The sequence below is a fragment of the Oncorhynchus mykiss genome, chromosome 3 (genome assembly GCF_013265735.2).
Source record: "Oncorhynchus mykiss isolate Arlee chromosome 3, USDA_OmykA_1.1, whole genome shotgun sequence".
Taxonomy (NCBI): Eukaryota; Metazoa; Chordata; class Actinopteri; order Salmoniformes; family Salmonidae; genus Oncorhynchus; species Oncorhynchus mykiss.
This window is the reverse complement of record NC_048567.1, coordinates 56,074,572-56,093,088: the sequence shown is the minus strand read 5'-3', so window position 1 is coordinate 56,093,088 and position 18,517 is coordinate 56,074,572. Positions and strand designations below refer to the sequence as shown.

Genomic DNA, 18,517 nt, shown 5'->3' with positions numbered 1-18,517 from the left:
ATAAAGTATTTGTCACGGCAGCATCCCTTCATCTGTATATAGATATATATTCCCTCTGTAAATTGCACTGTATATCCTCACTGTAAATCAACTTTTACTCCAGAGTTTTATGTTTTATGTTTATTGTACTTATATTATATATCCTGTACGTTGACTATGTTGACTTTGTCTGTATTCTGTTTGTACATTGTCTATTGCTGGCAGCACCTATTCATTAAGTCAAATTAGAATGTAAAGTGATTGTGATTTATTCTGATTGTTGGCAATGGGTCTTTATAGTCTACAATATGTTTTGATAGTCTACGATACATTTTTTGTAGTCTGCAATAAGTCTTGACAGTCTGTAACAAATATTGCTAGTCTGCATTAAATCTTGATGGTCTGCAAAAAGTATTGTTGGACTGCAATAAGTATTGATAGTCTGACTGCAATAAGTATTGATAGTCTGCTGTACGTCTTTATCGTCTGCAAGGAGTTTACTTTGCAATAAGTCTTGATAGTCTGACTGCAATAAGTCTTGATAGTCTGACTGCAATAAGTCTTGATAGTCTGACTGCAATAAGTCTTGATAGTCTGACTGCAATAAGTCTTGATAGTCTGACTGCAATAAGTCTTGATAGTCTGACTGCAATACGTCTTGATAGTCTGACTGCAATAAGTATTGATAGTCTGACTGCAATAAGTCTTGATAGTCTGACTGCAATAAGTATTGATAGTCTGCTGTACGTCTTTATCGTCTGCAAGGAGTTTACTTTGCAATAAGTCTTGATAGTCTGACTGCAATAAGTCTTGATAGTCTGACTGCAATACGTCTTGATAGTCTGACTGCAATAAGTCTTGATAGTCTGACTGCAATACGTCTTGATAGTCTGACTGCAATAAGTCTTGATAGTCTGACTGCAATAAGTCTTGATAGTCTGACTGCAATAAGTCTTGATAGTCTGACTGCAATAAGTATTGATAATCTGACTGCAATAAGTCTTGATAGTCTGACTGCAATAAGTCTTGATAGTCTGACTGCAATAAGTCTTGATAGTCTGACTGCAATAAGTCTTGATAGTCTGACTGCAATACGTCTTGATAGTCTGACTGCAATAAGTCTTGATAGTCTGACTGCAATAAGTATTGATAGTCTGACTGCAATAAGTCTTGATAGTCTGACTGCAATAAGTCTTGATAGTCTGACTGCAATAAGTCTTGATAGTCTGACTGCAATACGTCTTGATAGTCTGACTGCAATAAGTCTTGATAGTCTGACTGCAATAAGTCTTGATAGTCTGACTGCAATACGTCTTGATAGTCTGACTGCAATAAGTCATGATAGTCTGACTGCAATAAGTCTTGATAGTCTGACTGCAATAAGTCTTGATAGTCTGACTACAATACGTCTTGATAGTCTGACTGCAATAAGTCTTGATAGTCTGACTGAAATACGTCTTGATAGTCTGACTGCAATAAGTCTTGATAGTCTGACTGCAATAAGTCTTGATAGTCTGACTGCAATAAGTCTTGATAGTCTGACTACAATACGTCTTGATAGTCTGACTGCAATAAGTCTTGATAGCTGCGGCATCCAAACTTTTCATGGCTGAAGTTAATTGAAGTGACTACTTTTTAACCGTTAAAGTAATTTAAATTAATGAAATATACCACTTGTTTTAGAAACCACCAGTATAGAGGAGTCTCAGTTTACAGTAAAATATAACACCGGAGTTTGACGATAGTTTGTGATATCACAGGTGTTAAGTTAATTTGTCAAGTCAAGCTTACTTTTCCTCTGATGATAGGTCAATCTCCATGTAAAAGAATGCGCTGTTTTCTAAATGACCATTCTTGGGTGTAGTAGTGAAAGCAGTGATCAATCAATCAATCAAATCTATTTATAAAGTCCTTCTTATGTCAGCTGATGTCACAAAGTGCTGTACAGAAACCCATCCTAAAACCCCAAACAGCAAGCAATGCAGGTGTAGAAGCACCAGTAGGGGTGGGGACATTCAGGTGTCAGATGAAAGAACAGAAAGAGCCATCTCTCATTTGAGCACAACGTTTTAATTTTATTAATAAATGTGCAAATAACAGTTATGATTATAAACATGCATGTTGTGAGGCAGCTCTAAAGATTCTGAACGCGGCGAATGGACCCCACGTTGGACCTCCAGTCGTTGAAGTGGCGGTACTCGCCCCTCTCCAGTAGGTGCTGGTGGCCGCGGTAGTTGGGGAGCTCGTAGAACACCCAGGCGCCATCCATCACGTTGCAAGAGTGCACCTCGGGGTGACGCCAGTGCTCGGGGATGTTAGGGTTGTCTTCGCTGAACTCCATCATCTGACCTGCAAAGTCGGGACGCTCGTAGAGGCGGATCCTGAACTTGCCAGATGTCTGGGGGGAGGGTGGGTGGTAGGGGGGGAACACCCAATAAGATTTGTATTTAGGATATGCATGTACACATTATACATATATTGTGTTGTTTCATATTTGCATACCCATGCTCATAACTTTTGAACTGTTTTAATTAAGGCATTGCATATCTGATTACAGATTTGTGCTGTGAAATTGCACTTTAGGATTCATGTGATCAACTAGTCTAACACTCAACTACAGCTTGAAAAAGATACACCTGCATATTAGTATGCTTGTTATATTTTCTTTGCTTATTACGAATACGTGGTCACTGGTTTTGATTGAATACTCTACAGAATATTCATGTCATATGGCTGTACAGTATGATTGATGAGACCATGGGAAGAGCTATTGGGATAGCTATTGGGAAAAATGCTGGGTATAGATATGCAACGTTTGGTCCCACATGATGTGGCTCCTGAGCGGTGGCAGTAATTTAACACAGAAAAATATATGTGGGAAGACATTTGACTCTCCTTCTCCAAGAAGCATCCTCTACTGCTCTAGGTTTTGAGTTGTGACAGCTTGGCTGCAACATTTTTCTTATCTACCATTTTTGTGTTCTTTTCTGTCTCCTCAGAAGCCTGCCTTTAGCCTGCACAGGACATACAGTGGGGCAAAAAAGTATTTAGTCAGCCACCAATTGCGCAAGTTCTCCCACTTAAGAAGATGAGAGAGGCCTGTAATTTTCATTATAGGTACACTTCAACTATGACAGACAAAATGAGAAAAAAAATCCTGAAAATCACATTGTAGGATTTTTTATGAATTTATTTGCAAGTTATGGTGGAAAATAAGTATTTGGTCAAAAACAGAAGTTTATCTCAATACTTTGTTAATATACCCTTTGTTGGCAATGACAGAGGTCAAACGTTTTCTGTAAGTCGTCACAAGGTTTTCACACACTGTTGCTGGTATTTTGGCCCATTCCTCCATGCATATCTCCTCTAGAGCAGTGATGTTTTGGGGCTTTTTCTGGGCAACATGGACTTTCAACTCCCTCCAAAGATTTTCTATGGGGTTGAGATCTGGAGACTGGCTAGGCCACTCCAGGACCTTGAAATGCTTCTTACGAAGCCACTCCTTCGTTGCCCGGGCGGTGTGTTTGGGATCATTGTCATGCTGAAAGACCCAGCCACGTTTTATCTTCAATGCCCTTGCTGATGGAAGGAGGTTTTCACTCAATATCTCACAATACATGGCCCCATTCATTCTTTCCTTTACACGGATCAGTCGTCCTGGTCCCTTTGCAGAAAAACAGCCCTAAAACATGATGTTTCCACCCCCATGCTTCACAGTAGGTATGGTGTTCTTTGGATGCAACTCAGCATTCTTTGTCCTCCAAACACGACGAGTTGAGTTTTTACCAAAAAGTTATATTTTGGTTTCATCTGACCATATGATATTCTCCCAATCTTCTTCTGGATCGTCCAAACGCTCTCTAGCAAACTTCAGACGGGCCTGGACATGTACTGGCTTAAGCAGGGGGACACGTCTGGCACTGCAGGATTTGAGTCCCTGGCGGCGTAGTGTGTTACTGATGGTAGGCTTTGTTACTTTGGTCCCAGCTCTCTACAGGTCATTCACTAGGCCCCCCCGTGTGGTTCTGGAATTTTTGCTCACCGTTCTTGTGATCATTTTGAACCCACGGGGTGAGATCTTGCGTGGAGCCACAGATCGAGGGAGATTATCAGTGGTCTTGTACGTCTTCCATTTCCTAATAATTGCTCCCACAGTTGATTTCTTCAAACCAAGCTGCTTACCTATTGCAGATTCAGTCTTCCCAGCCTGGTGCAGGTCTACAATTTTGTTTCTGGTGTCCTTTGACAGCTCTTTGGTCTTGGCCATAGTGGAGTTTGGAGTGTGACTGTTTGAGGTTGTGGACAGGTGTCTTTTATACTGATAACAAGTTCAAACAGGTGCCATTAATACAGGTAACGAGTGGAGGACAGAGGAGCCTCTTAAAGAAGAATTTACAGTTCTGTGAGAGCCAGAAATCTTGCTTGTTTGTAGGTGACCAAATACTTATTTTCCACCATAATTTGCAAATAAATTCATAAAAAATCCTACAATGTGATTTTCTCATTTTGTCTGTCATAGTTGAAGTGTACCTATGATGAAAATTACAGTCCTCTCTCATCTTTTTAAGTGGGAGAACTTGCACAATTGGTGGCCGACTAAATACTTTTTTGCCCCACTGTATGTTGTAACACGCAGGTTTGTGTGTGCCAACCTGTATGTATACATGTGTGTGATTGAGAGAGAGGTAGAGAGAGAGGTATAGAGAAAGAGAGAGAGATGGGGAGAAATAAAAAGGAGATAATTGTATTCTCGATCAGCATTAACCCAAACTAATATTGCCCGGCATGGCCCCCAATCTTCAAGCCAAACCCATTGCCTCCTTGATAGGACTCACGTTGCGGATGACGCGGCAGGACCTGATGCTGTCATTGTAGCCCATCCAGCGCTGGTAGTCGGGGTACTCTCCGCTGGTCAAAATGTACTGAGTGCCCAGGTAGTTGGGCCTCTCGTACAACACCCAGTTCCCATTCTCCACACGGATGGAGTTGCAGCGGCTAAAGTGGGAACTCAACTCAGGGCAATCGCTACAGCATTCAAAGTGGTGACCCTGGAAGTTTTTGTCCTCATAGAAGACGATCTGTGGATTCAAAATAGGGGAGGTGGGTCAGTAGCTTTGTGAAACCAGGCTGATCTCACGGTAGCCCACATTTTCTTTAACTTTAAGTAAAACTTAAATGTGAGCGCAGAGGTCACTTTGCTTGACAAGGCAAGTAGGTGGGAGTATGCAAGGTGAATTAGGTGGTTGTAAATTTCCTGAAACTTTCACAAAGTTCATAATATTCAGAAATCCTGGTTGGAGGATTCCAAATTGGATAATTCCTTCTCTGCTCATTCCCTCCTGATTCCGAGGATCATCCAACCAGGATTTCTGAAAAAACAGGTAACTTTTGGAAGGTTTCTGGACTTTTGCAACCCAATTTGGTGCGAATATAGAGACGGGGCAAAAAGGAAAATTACTGTTAAATGACCTACCTTTCCAATGCGGTCCATGATTGGGGCTTATCTCCGACTTTTTCGATAACTCAATATTTATGCCTCCTTTCACATACAGTGGTATCACCACTGCCATGGGCCAGATTTATATATGTGGGACATTGAAATGCAATGCCAGGGGAATCATTGTCATTTGGATAGCCTCAGCATTTATATCGGCACAATAGCTGATGCAGCAACTGTTTTAAAAGTGTGCCCGTTTTATACAATGTTTACCCAGTGATTGTATACAGGTTGACCTTTTGATCTTACAATGCCTGATTCCAGAAACTGATTTATTGATGTAATTAAATTGTTCTCCAGGTTGCTGGTTGTGCGATGGCCTCCATGAAGTAGTCTTCTGGCCAAACTGCTGTTCTGTAAGCTTTAACATCTGCAATGGAACTGACAGGTGCATTTCCAACAACCATCATGCCCCACCCTCCATCTAGGCTACTGTACACAGCACACCACCACATTTACTGTAGAAAGAGTCGACCAACATCGAGTTACCCAGAAAGAATAGATGGATTATTGTCTCCGATCAGTATTTATGAAGTCTTGACTGTCCTTACAGTTCAATACACCTCAAGATTCCAACACCAATGCCCCACCCTTCATCTACCACATTTAGAGTTGGAGTTGGCTAACATTGTAGTGCCTCTTAAATATTAGCCCCTATTTTTCAATTTTCACCTAAAATGACATACCCAAATCTAACTGCCTGTAGCTCAGGCCCTGAAGCAAGGATATTCATATTTTTGGTACCATTTGAAAGGAAACACTTTGAAGTTTGTGGAAATGTGAAAGGAATGTAGTAGAATATAACACAATAGATCTGGTAAAAGATCATACAAAAAAAATGTCATTTTGTATTTTTTTTGTACCATCATCTTTGAAATGCAAGTGAAAGGCCATCATGTATTATTCCAGCCCAGTGCAATTTAGATTTTGGCCACGAGATGGCATTAGTGTATGTCAAAAGCTTTAGACTGATCCAATGAACCATTGCATTTCTGTTCAGAATTTTGAATCAAGACTGCCCAAATGTGCCTAATTTGCTTATTAATAACTTTTCATGTTCAAAATTGTGCACTCTCCTCAAACAATAGCATGGTATTACTTCACTGTAATAGCTACTGTAAATTGGACAGTGCAGTTAGATTAACAAGAATTTAAGCTTTCTGCCAATGTCAGATATGTCTATGTCCTGGGAAATGTTCTTGTTACTTGCAACCTCATGCTAATCGCATTAGCCTACGTTAGCTCAACTGTCCCGTGGAAGGGACACCGATCCCGAAGAAGTTTTAACTCAGATACAGTAGATGGATTGTAATTTCTGATCACTCTTCTTGAAGTCAGTAACACTAAACAAGCTCAGCTTTGGGCAAGCATCCAAAGGACAATCACACAATGCAAATAGGGGGTGCTTATATTTGTCCCGTTTCACACAAGTGTGTAACCTGTACAAGTGTGTGGTGTGAAATGGAAATGTATTTTTTACATATCCCACTCCCCCTGAGACACCTTCGGAGAGTGGGGTCACAACCAGGGATCCACCATTATTTATCATTTAACACTTTTAAAGGGTTTTCTAGTAAAAGTGTGTTTTATAAAGGTTAATGCAACATTGTGGTACATTGTTTTATGTATCTTCCAATTTCTTAGTTAGCCATTTATGCCCAACTTCATATTTGCTTGGACTTAATAATAATTTCTACCCATGCGTATTGCATATTTCTATCAGGATTTAAAACGCTCTCAAGCAAAGTACTTGGATCCCTAAATGGATGTTGTGGATTCCAAAGGCAACACAACTGGTGTCTTTTTCCGAAAGAGAGCCCTTGGTTGTCAAAGTGGTCAATTATAACAGAAAGAGTGCCACCCTGTGAATTTAGCATGAATTTCTTGTCAGAAGCTACCCACTTATTTTATAGAACTAAAATCTACAACCCACAAAGGCAAGGACAATATTTTATATATATATTAGCCTACCTAGTTGTTTGCATGAACTGTTTACTTTTTTTAGTGGAATCTGGGAAGATGTTTAAATGCTGTGCCTGTAGATGTGGTCAAGAGATCCAAGTCAACTAGGCTAAGTAAAAATCAGTATTATGCAGATATACTTAAGTCACTTGTTACAGCTGATGGAAGAGCATGTGACAACAGATTTGCCAGTCATATAGGCCGTTATAAATATCTTCATAACATCTTATGCTATTGTTCATATCGTTAATAACGGCCTATGACAGATTTGATCATTTCTTATGTAGTAGTTATGAAGGCTTTATGAATAAGTACAGTACATAAAGTGCTTACAGTGAAGTGTTACCTATTCTTCCAAATCAAGGATATTTCATTCATTGAAATAACTGGAAAACTTACACACTGTGTTTTTATTCTCAGAACAACATTCTGTGTTTTTATTCTCAGAGCAACATTCTGTGTTTTTATTCTCAGAGCAACATTCTGTGTTTTTATTATCAGAGCAACATTCTGTGTTTTTACTCTCAGAGCAACATTCTGTGTTTTTATTCTCAGAGCAACATTCTGTGTTTTTATTCTCAGAGCAACATTCTGTGTTTTTATTCTCAGAGCAACATTCTGTGTTTTTATTCTCAGAGCAACATTCTGTGTTTTTATTCTCAGAGCAACATTCTGTGTTTTTATTCTCAGAGCAACATTCTGTGTTTTTATTCTCAGAGCAACATTCTGTGTTTTTATTCTCAGAGCAACATTCTGTGTTTTTACTTCTTGGATTCCTTAAATACACCTTTCATGTTATACAGTAACTGTTATTATACACATCTATTTATATTTACTAAGATATTGACCATTGTGTTTTATAATATATGCCTTTTGATATAAAAGTTCCATGTTCTTCTTTAACTTCCATGTGACCTCAATCATACTCAGAATCAAGCTCATGTTTATCATCAGAAAACTTTATTCGAATCTCACCATGCGACTACAATCATCTCTCTCCAGTGGCTATGATGCGACGGATGGAGCCCACGGTGGCATGCAGAGCTCCCCACTCGGTGTAGCGACGGTACTCCCCCCTCTCTAGCAGGTACTGGCGGCCGCGGAAGTTGGGGTGCTCGAAGAAGACCCAGGAACCCTCCTGGACCTTGCAGGAGTGGATCTCGCGGCTGTGGAAACGTTCCTGGACAGAGGGCAGGTTCTCCGTCACCTCCAGGGACTGACCATCGAAGTTGGGCCTCTCGAACAGCCTCAGCTTGTAGGGGCCAGTGGTCTGGGAAAAAGTTGATCAAACATCAAAGAATGTGTCATTATTGGCTGTTTATGAAGTTCTGAAAGGTGTGGGCCTACCTAAGTTCTGATAGTAACCTGAATAAGGCCATGATCATGTTTCTCTATAAAAAAAAATGTTGGTCTCCTAGTTTACATGACCTACCTTTTTGATGACCCGACAGGATCTGATGCAGTCGTTGAACCCCATCCAGTGCTGGTAGTCTGCATACTCCCCGGGACCTATGATGTACTGGTAACCCATGTAGTTGGGGCGCTCATAGAGGACCCACCAGCCGCCCTCCACCCGACAAGAGTTGCATCGAGCGAAAAAGTCATGCAGGTCAGCGGAGTCTCCTTTGCAGTCGTAGGACCGCCCCTGGAAGTTCCTGTCCTCATAAAACACAATCTGTTGGAAGAGAAGAGACAGCGTGTGACATTTCTGAATTCCATATAGTTTAAAAAATTACAGAACTATGAAACTTTGGAACAGGTGCTCATTCATTATATGAATCTCCACCGGAACACAACTCACCTTCTCCATCTCTTCAGAGTTCAGAATACTAGGCACAGTAAATGACACTAAAGCTCAGGGCCTGCAAGTATACTCTTTATAGATGGCAGAGACAATAACACCAAGCACATGGTTAGCACAAAGTGAATCAGATATTTCAATCAGCTATTCAAATATTTATCTAGGCTCAACGCATTGTTCTAAAGCACTGAATCACTGATCCACACACAATAGCAGGTAGAAAGTGCCACATTTCAGTCAGTTCATGAGGGATCCAAAACAATCCAGGGCCGCCAAGGGCAGCTTAAGATAAACATTAAACAAATATATCGAATGGGAAATCGAATGAGTCTCACTGTATGTTTTAACCCATGAAAATCCATGTCATGATACATTTAGGCCAGGACTTCACAAGCTCTTAACAGGCTGTCCGTATCGAATGGACAAACAACAAAATGTTACAACTGTACTACTCTGTTTCAGTATCCCTTATTCTAGATAACCCCTTATCTTCACATCAAAATGAAAATAAAATATTGAAACTATTGTATTGTGTCATTCTAATATGTTGTTAAAATCATTTTTTTAAAGTCCAGCAGTGATACATTGTAATAACTTTGTAATGAATGAAATACATGATTCTGTCTTTATGGGAATACAAATGCCCTTTTGTCTATGTATTCATTATGATATGTGCAACCTTTCATTATAGAGGAAGGGAGGAAGTAGTTGCTAGGCCACTCTTACAGAACCCAGAAGTAAATGTCTTAAACGCAAAGTCTTAAAAAGGCCAAATATGATTCTATATGCAGTTCATACAGTTCATGCAAATGCAGTCCTGTATTATCAGCATACCACTTTCAATGCCAACTGCTAGCTTTCATGCCGTTGTTGATGAAACCCTCAATTATTTTGTGCAGAGGTCCTCCATGTACGTAGCTCAGTTTCAAACAGCCCACTAGCACAACTCCAAGACAGATTTCTAACAACTTTTGTAAGTCAATGTAGTTTTATGGTCCTGATTGTAGCTCAAATAAATAGGACACATTTTAGTTAGAATTGTTTTTCCTCTGATTCACAAAATGTATATAGACAGACCCAGGACTAAACAGTTCAATTACAATCCAGGATCGATATACTGTGGCTACAGTGCCTTCAGAAAGTGTTCACACCCCTTGACCTTTTCCACATTTTGAGATTGTGTGTGGCCTACACACAATACACCATAATGTAATTGTACAGTGCCTTGCGAAAGTATTCGGCCCCCTTGAACTTTGCGACCTTTTGCCACATTTCAGGCTTCAAACATAAAGATATAAAACTGTATTTTTTTGTGAAGAATCAACAACAAGTGGGACACAATCATGAAGTGGAACGACATTGATTGGATATTTCAAACTTTTTTAACAAATCAAAAACTGAAAAATTGGGCGTGCAAAATTATTCAGCCCCCTTAAGTTAATACTTTGTAGCGCCACCTTTTGCTGCGATTACAGCTGTAAGTCGCTTGGGGTATGTCTCTATCAGTTTTGCACATCGAGAGACTGACATTTTTTCCCATTCCTCCTTGCAAAACAGCTCGAGCTCAGTGAGGTTGGATGGAGAGCATTTGTGAACAGCAGTTTTCAGTTCTTTCCACAGATTCTCGATTGGATTCAGGTCTGGGCTTTGACTTGGCCATTCTAACACCTGGATATGTTTATTTTTGAACCATTCCATTGTAGATTTTGCTTTATGTTTTGGATCATTGTCTTGTTGGAAGACAAATCTCCGTCCCAGTCTCAGGTCTTTTGCAGACTCCATCAGGTTTTCTTCCAGAATGGTCCTGTATTTGGCTCCATCCATCTTCCCATCAATTTTAACCATCTTCCCTGTCCCTGCTGAAGAAAAGCAGGCCCAAACCATGATGCTGCCACCACCATGTTTGACAGTGGGGATGGTGTGTTCAGCTGTGTTGCTTTTACGCCAAACATAACGTTTTGCATTGTTGCCAAAATGTTAAATTTTGGTTTCATCTGACCAGAGCACCTTCTTCCACATGTTTGGTGTGTCTCCCAGGTGGCTTGTGGCAAACTTTAAACTACACTTTTTATGGATATCTTTAAGAAATGGCTTTCTTCTTGCCACTCTTCCATAAAGGCCAGATTTGTGCAATATACGACTGATTGTTGTCCTATGGACAGAGTCTCCCACCTCAGCTGTAGATCTCTGCAGTTCATCCAGAGTGATCATGGGCCTCTTGGCTGCATCTCTGATCAGTCTTCTCCTTGTATGAGCTGAAAGTTTAGAGGGACGGCCAGGTCTTGGTAGATTTGCAGTGGTCTGATACTCCTTCCATTTCAATATTATCGCTTGCACAGTGCTCCTTGGGATGTTTAAAGCTTGGGAAATCTTTTTGTATCCAAATCCGGCTTTAAACTTCTTCACAACAGTATCTCGGACCTGCCTGGTGTGTTCCTTGTTCTTCATGATGCTCTCTGCGCTTTTAACAGACCTCTGAGACTATCACAGTGCAGGTGCATTTATACGGAGACTTGATTACACACAGGTGGATTGTATTTATCATCATTAGTCATTTAGGTCAACATTGGATCATTCAGAGATCCTCACTGAACTTCTGGAGAGAAGAGAGCTGCACTGAAAGTAAAGGGGCTGAATAATTTTTTACGCCCAATTTTTCCGTTTTTGATTTGTTAAAAAAGTTTGAAATATCCAATAAATGTCGTTCCACTTCATGATTGTGTCCCACTTGTTGTTGATTCTTCACAAAAAAATACAGTTTTATATCTTTATGTTTGAAGCCTGAAATGTGGCAAAAGGTCGCAAAGTTCAAGGGGGCCGAATACTTTCGCAAGGCACTGTATATATTTTTTTTTCCTAATGCCTCACAAAGGTCACCTATTGGTAGAAGGGTAAAAAAAGGACATTGAATATCCCTTTGAGCATGGTGAGGTTAGTAATTACACTTTGGACGGTGTATCTATACACCCAGTCACTACAAAAATAGAGGCATCCTTCTTAACATTCCTTCTTAAGAGGAAGGAAACCTGCTCAGGGCTTTAACCAAGAGGCCAATGGTGACTTTAAAACAGTTGCAGAGTTTAATGGCTGTGAAAGGAGAAAACTGACAATGGATCAACAACATTGTAGTTACTCCACAATACTAACATAATTGACAGAGTGAAAAGCCTGTACATGCATCCTGTTTGCAATAAGGCACAAAGTAAAACTTCAAAAATAATGTGTCAAAGAAATAAACTTTATCTCCTGAAAACAAAGTGTTATGTTTTGGGTATATCCAACACATCACTGAGTACCATTCTTCATATTTTCAAGCATGGTGGTGGCTGCATCATGTTATGGGTGTGCTTGGCATCGGAAAGGACTAGGGAGTTTTTTGTTGTTGATAAAAATAAACGGAATAGAGCTAAGCACAGGCAACATCCTAGAGGAAAATCTGGTTCAGTCTGCTTTCCAACATACATTGGGAAACAGTAGGACAAAAACTTAAAACACAATGCCAAATAGACACTGAAGTTGGCTACCACGACAACATTGAATGTTCCTAATGGTCTAGTTACAGTTTTGACTTAAAATGGATTGAAATATATGGCAAGTCTTGAAAATGTCTGTCTAGGAATGATTAACAACCAACTTGACAGAGTTTGAATAATTTAAAAATAATAATATGCAAATATTGTACAATCCAAGTGTGCAAAGCTCTTAGAGACTTACCCAGAAAGAATCACAGCTGTAACTGCCGCCAAATGTGATTTTAATATGTATCGACTCAGCGGGTTGAATACAGGATAAACATAATTCAATTACGATCCAGGATCAACACAACTAAATGACGATGCAGGTGTAACATGAAAGTGAACATGTTTCACAGTCAGAACATTTGAATATTATCCTGGATAAAGTTGTTGTAGTACATCACATGTAATATGCAAACTGTCACAGTGACAAGGGCTTATGTTGACATGGGCCGTTGTACTGAATGTCCCTTGTTTCTAAACTTAAATATTAGAAGGGTAGTGCGTGCATTGCTCAGAGAAATACCTTTTTGATCCTACTCTTGATGAGTTGTGTTGTGTGCTGAGATGTCATGGTATGCTAGCATTTTATTTAGAAGTCTTTGAGTGGTAAAGTAATGCAAAATTGCATACAATCTGATTCATTGTAATGCATCTTGAATTTAAACATGTAAGTGTCGATCATCCAACTTTTAACTCAGATTCAAATTGTATTTGTCTGCTGCGCGTGCTATTACTGGCTTTGGGTTTTCTCTCCACTTCGAGGTTGGTTACCTTGTTAAAATGGGTTACACCTGAGCTGGCCCAGAGAGTGATCTCGTTAGTGAGGATGTGTTTCACCAGTGCTGGCCCAGCTGGTATTTAAGACCTGCTAGCCCAGTACATCTGCTGGAAAAGGAGATGTTGGGAGAGTTACGTCTCACATTAGCGCTTCCACTTTAGGTAGCCAAACAAAGCCGTAATCTTAATCCCCTCTTAGGTTTGGTCTACATTTTTTGTAACTCCCTATCCTAAGTTTTTGTCCGTTTTTTATTTTATTTTGTCTTTTATGAGGAATTTATGAGGAATTCAAGTGGCCATCCATAGGGGTTGTCTTTTAGGTCCCTTTCTAGTTGCTTTGCCAACATTCAGTGGACACCCTCATGGGTTTCTTTCAGAACCCGTCTGAAACACTTTCTGTTTTGATTTGGTTGTCAAAGACTACTTTGTTAGTTCCCTTTTCTGTTGAGCGATGACATCTAGGGTTGTCTTTACGGAATGTAACGCTGCCCCTTAGACTGTACATGTTTAACTGGCTTTTTATTGTGTGACACTGTACCGTGTTACAAACTGTTTGTGTGTTCATTTGTATGGGTTTCTTCTATAGGATTGTGTAAAGACTTTGTTCCTTGGAAGGCAATACAGGATTGTATTGTATTCTGTTACATTCTATTTTAGTGTTGTTGATATGGTTGCAAAGACGACTAAATAAACAGTGTGAGTAGATCTACTGGTGTTGACATGCAGTACTTGTGCCCGGTGATTCTCATGTCAAATTAATGAAGACAATGGGGTATGTGGGAATCAGACAGAGTTTTATTTGTTAGACTGCAACACTCTCACACAGAGGTGGGTGTCATAAGGCACTGCAGAGAGGTTTCTGGGAAAGAGGTCATCGTAGGGCTCTAGAACTCTAGAGGTTGTAAGGTTCTAGAACTCTGTGATCTTGCGGAAGGAGCCCACGACAGGGGAGGTGGCGCCCCAGTCCGTGAAGTTATGGTACTCTTTACGCTCCAGGAAGTACTGGCGCCCCCTGTAGTTGGGCAGCTCGTAGAATGCCCAGGCACCGTCCATCACCACAGCAGAGTGGAACTCATGGAACTTGAATGCTTCGTGGACCAATGGGCAGTCCTCACTCCACTCTGCCATATGGCCAGCAAAATCTGGCCTGTCATAGTATCTGATCTTGTAGGAATTTCCATAGACCTGCAAAATAAATACAACCAAAAATATATAAATGCCAGTATCCTTAATTAATCATATTAAAGTAATCATGTTAATTATTTGAATTGTCATTCATGTAGTATGCAAAAAAATTATATTAGAAATGTGGGATGCCTCTTTAAATTGGTTTATTGGCTGTTGTCCTGGTTTCCTTCAACAACTGATGTAGATGGGCCTGGACATGAGGCAAACTGCTGCCAAAACATGAGCCTTTTATCTATCCTTATTGTCTGTTGGCTTTTGACTGATCATTGCCTGGTTGGTGCACCCTGGGGCATTCCATTCAAGCTGGGCATTGCCCTGCATCCAAATCTGGTCAGACACATTTTAACATCCTAATTGCCAAAACCCAAATATACAAGCATAAAATAAATAAAAACAAGTTAGTGATGTCTGTCTGATGTAAAATGGGTACATTTAAGATCGAGAAAACATCTGTCAAAAAGCAAAATAAATGCTAGAAGTAATGCAAATCAATAAACTGTTTCCTGGAGACTTTGAGCAATGATTATGAACTTCTTGCCTCAAGTTGTCAGTATCTATCTACTGACACAAATAAACATCAGATTCGTCAGTCCCATCTTCAAACTAGGCTTACAGTTTGTACTTTTGGTAGGTAGGCTTACGTTTTTGATAGATCGACAGGATCTGATGCTGTCGTTGAAGCCCATCCACTGCTGGTGGTCAGGGTACTCCCCAGGGGTCAGGATGTACTGGTAGCCTGCATAGCTGGGGCGCTCGTACAGAACCCAGCAGCCGCTCTCCACCCTGATAGAGTTACAGCGGCTGAAGAAGGAGTGCAGGTCTGGGCTGTCACTGCTGCATTCATAACTACCACCTTGGAAATTCTTATCCTCAAAGAATACAATCTGGAAGAGAGATAGAGACAGAAAAGCCTGGTAAGATGCAAGCCATACCTTTTATACAGTACTTCTTCCAATATGTGGCTGTAATGATTGCTCCTCTGCCAAGCTGCAATACCTACAATGCTGCTTGAAGTTACAGAAGTGACAAAAAATCAAATCAACGTCAGTAGTCAAATCAAGGCAGATTAACATAACTAAAAGTATAAGCACTTTTTCGGTCGAGCAAAGTTTCTCATACACGTTTTACATATATTCTCTGATATTATCTATATAATCTAAAGACTCCTTCTTACCTTCCCCATTTTTTATTGTTATTGCTCACCTCCCACTCACCAGCTGTACTGCTGAGGTTTATATCGAAATGCAGAATGTGCCGATAAAGGAAAGCCTTTGTTAAGCAAATTAGCCTGATTTGCATATCAGCCAAATGTTTTGTTCAAGTTTAATTTCCCTTTGCAATGGCTCCGTATCAAAGAATTTCCAGAACTGTGATGTGAAAGTTCTAATGGCCACCTCTCCCAGCCTATCCAAGCAGTCTGCTATCATGGAATCTTTATTGGTTTCTTATGGCATCTAGTATTGTTCGATCTTTAATACATTTTTTTTTGTGATTTTATTTTGTCTTTAGCATCATGTTCAGGAACTGTCTCGTTTTGCAACTGTGTTGTCTCGTCGTGCAAGTCTGAAGTTGTAGAAGCGATAATGACTGAACTTTCATCCCAATAGTCAATATCGAGTCAGAATTTAGTAGTCGCTGATGGGATCCTCTTGTGGCTTTTGATGTGCTCTTAATTTACTGTGGAGACAGAGGAAAGAGCATGGCAATGCATTGTAAAGAAAGCTGTCAAATGATTGACACAACGTAAACTCTGAACCAGAACAAGGATATTTTCTCATTTTGAAAGTGACCACTATGAATTACTTTCTTCAATTCTTCAATTTATGTCTCATTCAGATCGGGAAAAATTATTGAGATATTTCAAGAATGACAAAGTGTGTACTCCTCTGTGGGCTATGTGCAGTCAGAGTAGAGAGTTCTTGGATGACTATAGGGTCTTTGTGACTCGATAACAAACAAATCTGAAACCACAGATTAGAGATATTAACCCTCAATCTACAGCTGTATTATGCCATCGTTTGATTTTCTAGTAATTTTGGTATTTGTTAACAAGAGAGAGAGAAAAATAAAAGAAGAAACCCGCACGCTGCTCTTGCTAATATCACTGCTCTTTAATACACTTTACTTATGGGCCTAAAGGCCTTCCTCAGAGCTTTTAGTATTTGTTAAAGAAACAATGTATAGCCTCAAAATGTTTGAAACTTTCCTGGTAATCTCATGGACCCTGTTTTCTTAAATCCACATCTCTGTCCATGATTTCAGTGGTTATTTTATCTCCTTTACATGATTAAAATATTTTAAACACTTAACACCAGTGCAAAGTGATTACAACAAATATTGTTGGCCAGTGACAGAAGCAGTAACGTTAACTCTGTGTGGTATGGCACTATATAGACACTTTTGAGTGTTACATTTAACACTTGTGATTTTGCTATGTGTGTCCCCTGTAAGCCAGTGTTACTTCAGGGAGCTTAGTGAAGTCTTTATGTCTCAGGCAAAAATCCATGACTGTACTTTATTGAAGCACCTCCGATCCACTTCAACCTCCTTCACAAAGAGACCCATCTGGGATTAAACCTGGGTCTGCTGACCATCACAGGAGTGTATAAACTTGCTGAGCTAAAGCCTACATCCTTCAATACATTCATTTACAAAAACAATTTTGCAAAGGCTGAGCCCCTTAATCTCGAACTACTGTTATTGGTACTTTGAAGCATGCCCTTGATTGAAGCCACAATCCTGAGTTTGTTTCAGCCCAATGGCAATTCCACCACTTGGCTTTGTATGGGGGATGGGGCTGGGGAAACGTAACAACAGAGCTATGGTTGCAAGGATTGACTGTCCATGAGATTGAAATGATAGCTTTGAATGTTTTGAAACTATACTTTGTTTGTTTACAAAGACACACATGACAACACAATCATATACAATGGAGTTAATCAGAGATTATGAGATTATAATTAACAGAGATTAACAAATATTATGACAGTTGCATTATGACAGTTCCCACAAATTAGGGTTACTTATTGTGGGAAATGGGACTGACAAATGTATTTTATAGACAAGTCTCTCTCTTGAAAAGAGAACAATAAATTCAGTGTGATATTGACGGTTCAATGTTTAAACTCGCTTTCCCGAAATTAGCCGATTATTAACATAATATTTCATAAATACCATAATTTTGTGCATCTGTACAGCATTCAAAAACGGTAGACTCCTAAACATGCAAGTAACTGTCCAGTTTCCAGATTTAAATGAAATATGACCTACAGCATAGTTTTCCTTCCAATATTTTAAAAACTAAGTATGTTAAAATGCAGCTTTTCTATGTTGGATTGTTGTGGGCGTTCCCCAACAACAGAATGGTGTAGGAGTATATCAGTCATAAAAAATATTCATGCAAGTAGACCGCTGATTGGCCAGCTCATCCTCCTCTAGACCACTAATTGGCCAGCTCATCCACCTCAGGAGTATGATATATCATATGAGGAAATAGCAAGCATTTTTTAAATGGTCTGTTTGAAATACAAGTTTGAGGTGGGATTGTATTTTTTCTCCAATGCTTTTGCCACAAATACGAGTCATTGTTCAACATTATTTGGGTATGAGTTAACAGAATATACATTTTTAAAAGTGACATTTTCACTGGACAATTACTTTAAGAAATCCACTCTGTTCTTTACATTCCTGCTTCCTCCTTGTGTCTTCAGCGCCATGGGCACTCCCTCGTTGTGAGTCGTGATAGCGAAAAAGAAAGACAGTGATTGCATACCTGCTTATTCATCAGGTTCCATA

The 18,517-nt window shown here is 39.8% G+C and overlaps 3 protein-coding genes across 3 annotated transcripts; all 3 read right to left on the bottom strand.

Annotated features, from left to right (window-relative positions):
- Positions 1-2,113: 2,113 nt before the first annotated feature.
- Positions 2,114-5,470, bottom strand: LOC110505342 (gamma-crystallin M2-like). Its single transcript, XM_021584527.1, has 3 exons — positions 5,453-5,470; positions 4,815-5,057; positions 2,114-2,377 (listed from the first exon to the last, which is right to left on the bottom strand). Exons 1-3 carry the CDS (start codon positions 5,468-5,470, stop codon positions 2,114-2,116), a joined length of 525 nt encoding a protein of 174 aa, XP_021440202.1.
- A 2,956-nt stretch (positions 5,471-8,426) lies between these two features.
- LOC110504333 (gamma-crystallin S-1-like) lies at positions 8,427-9,248 on the bottom strand. Its single transcript, XM_021583112.1, has 3 exons — positions 9,240-9,248; positions 8,871-9,146; positions 8,427-8,708 (listed from the first exon to the last, which is right to left on the bottom strand). The coding sequence occupies exons 1-3, from the start codon at positions 9,246-9,248 to the stop codon at positions 8,427-8,429; spliced, it is 567 nt and encodes a 188-aa protein (XP_021438787.1).
- Positions 9,249-13,792: 4,544 nt separating this feature from the next.
- LOC110505333 (gamma-crystallin M2-like) lies at positions 13,793-15,905 on the bottom strand. Its single transcript, XM_021584518.2, has 3 exons — positions 15,897-15,905; positions 15,364-15,606; positions 13,793-14,719 (listed from the first exon to the last, which is right to left on the bottom strand). The coding sequence occupies exons 1-3, from the start codon at positions 15,903-15,905 to the stop codon at positions 14,444-14,446; spliced, it is 528 nt and encodes a 175-aa protein (XP_021440193.2). The 3' UTR covers positions 13,793-14,443.
- Positions 15,906-18,517: the final 2,612 nt, after the last annotated feature.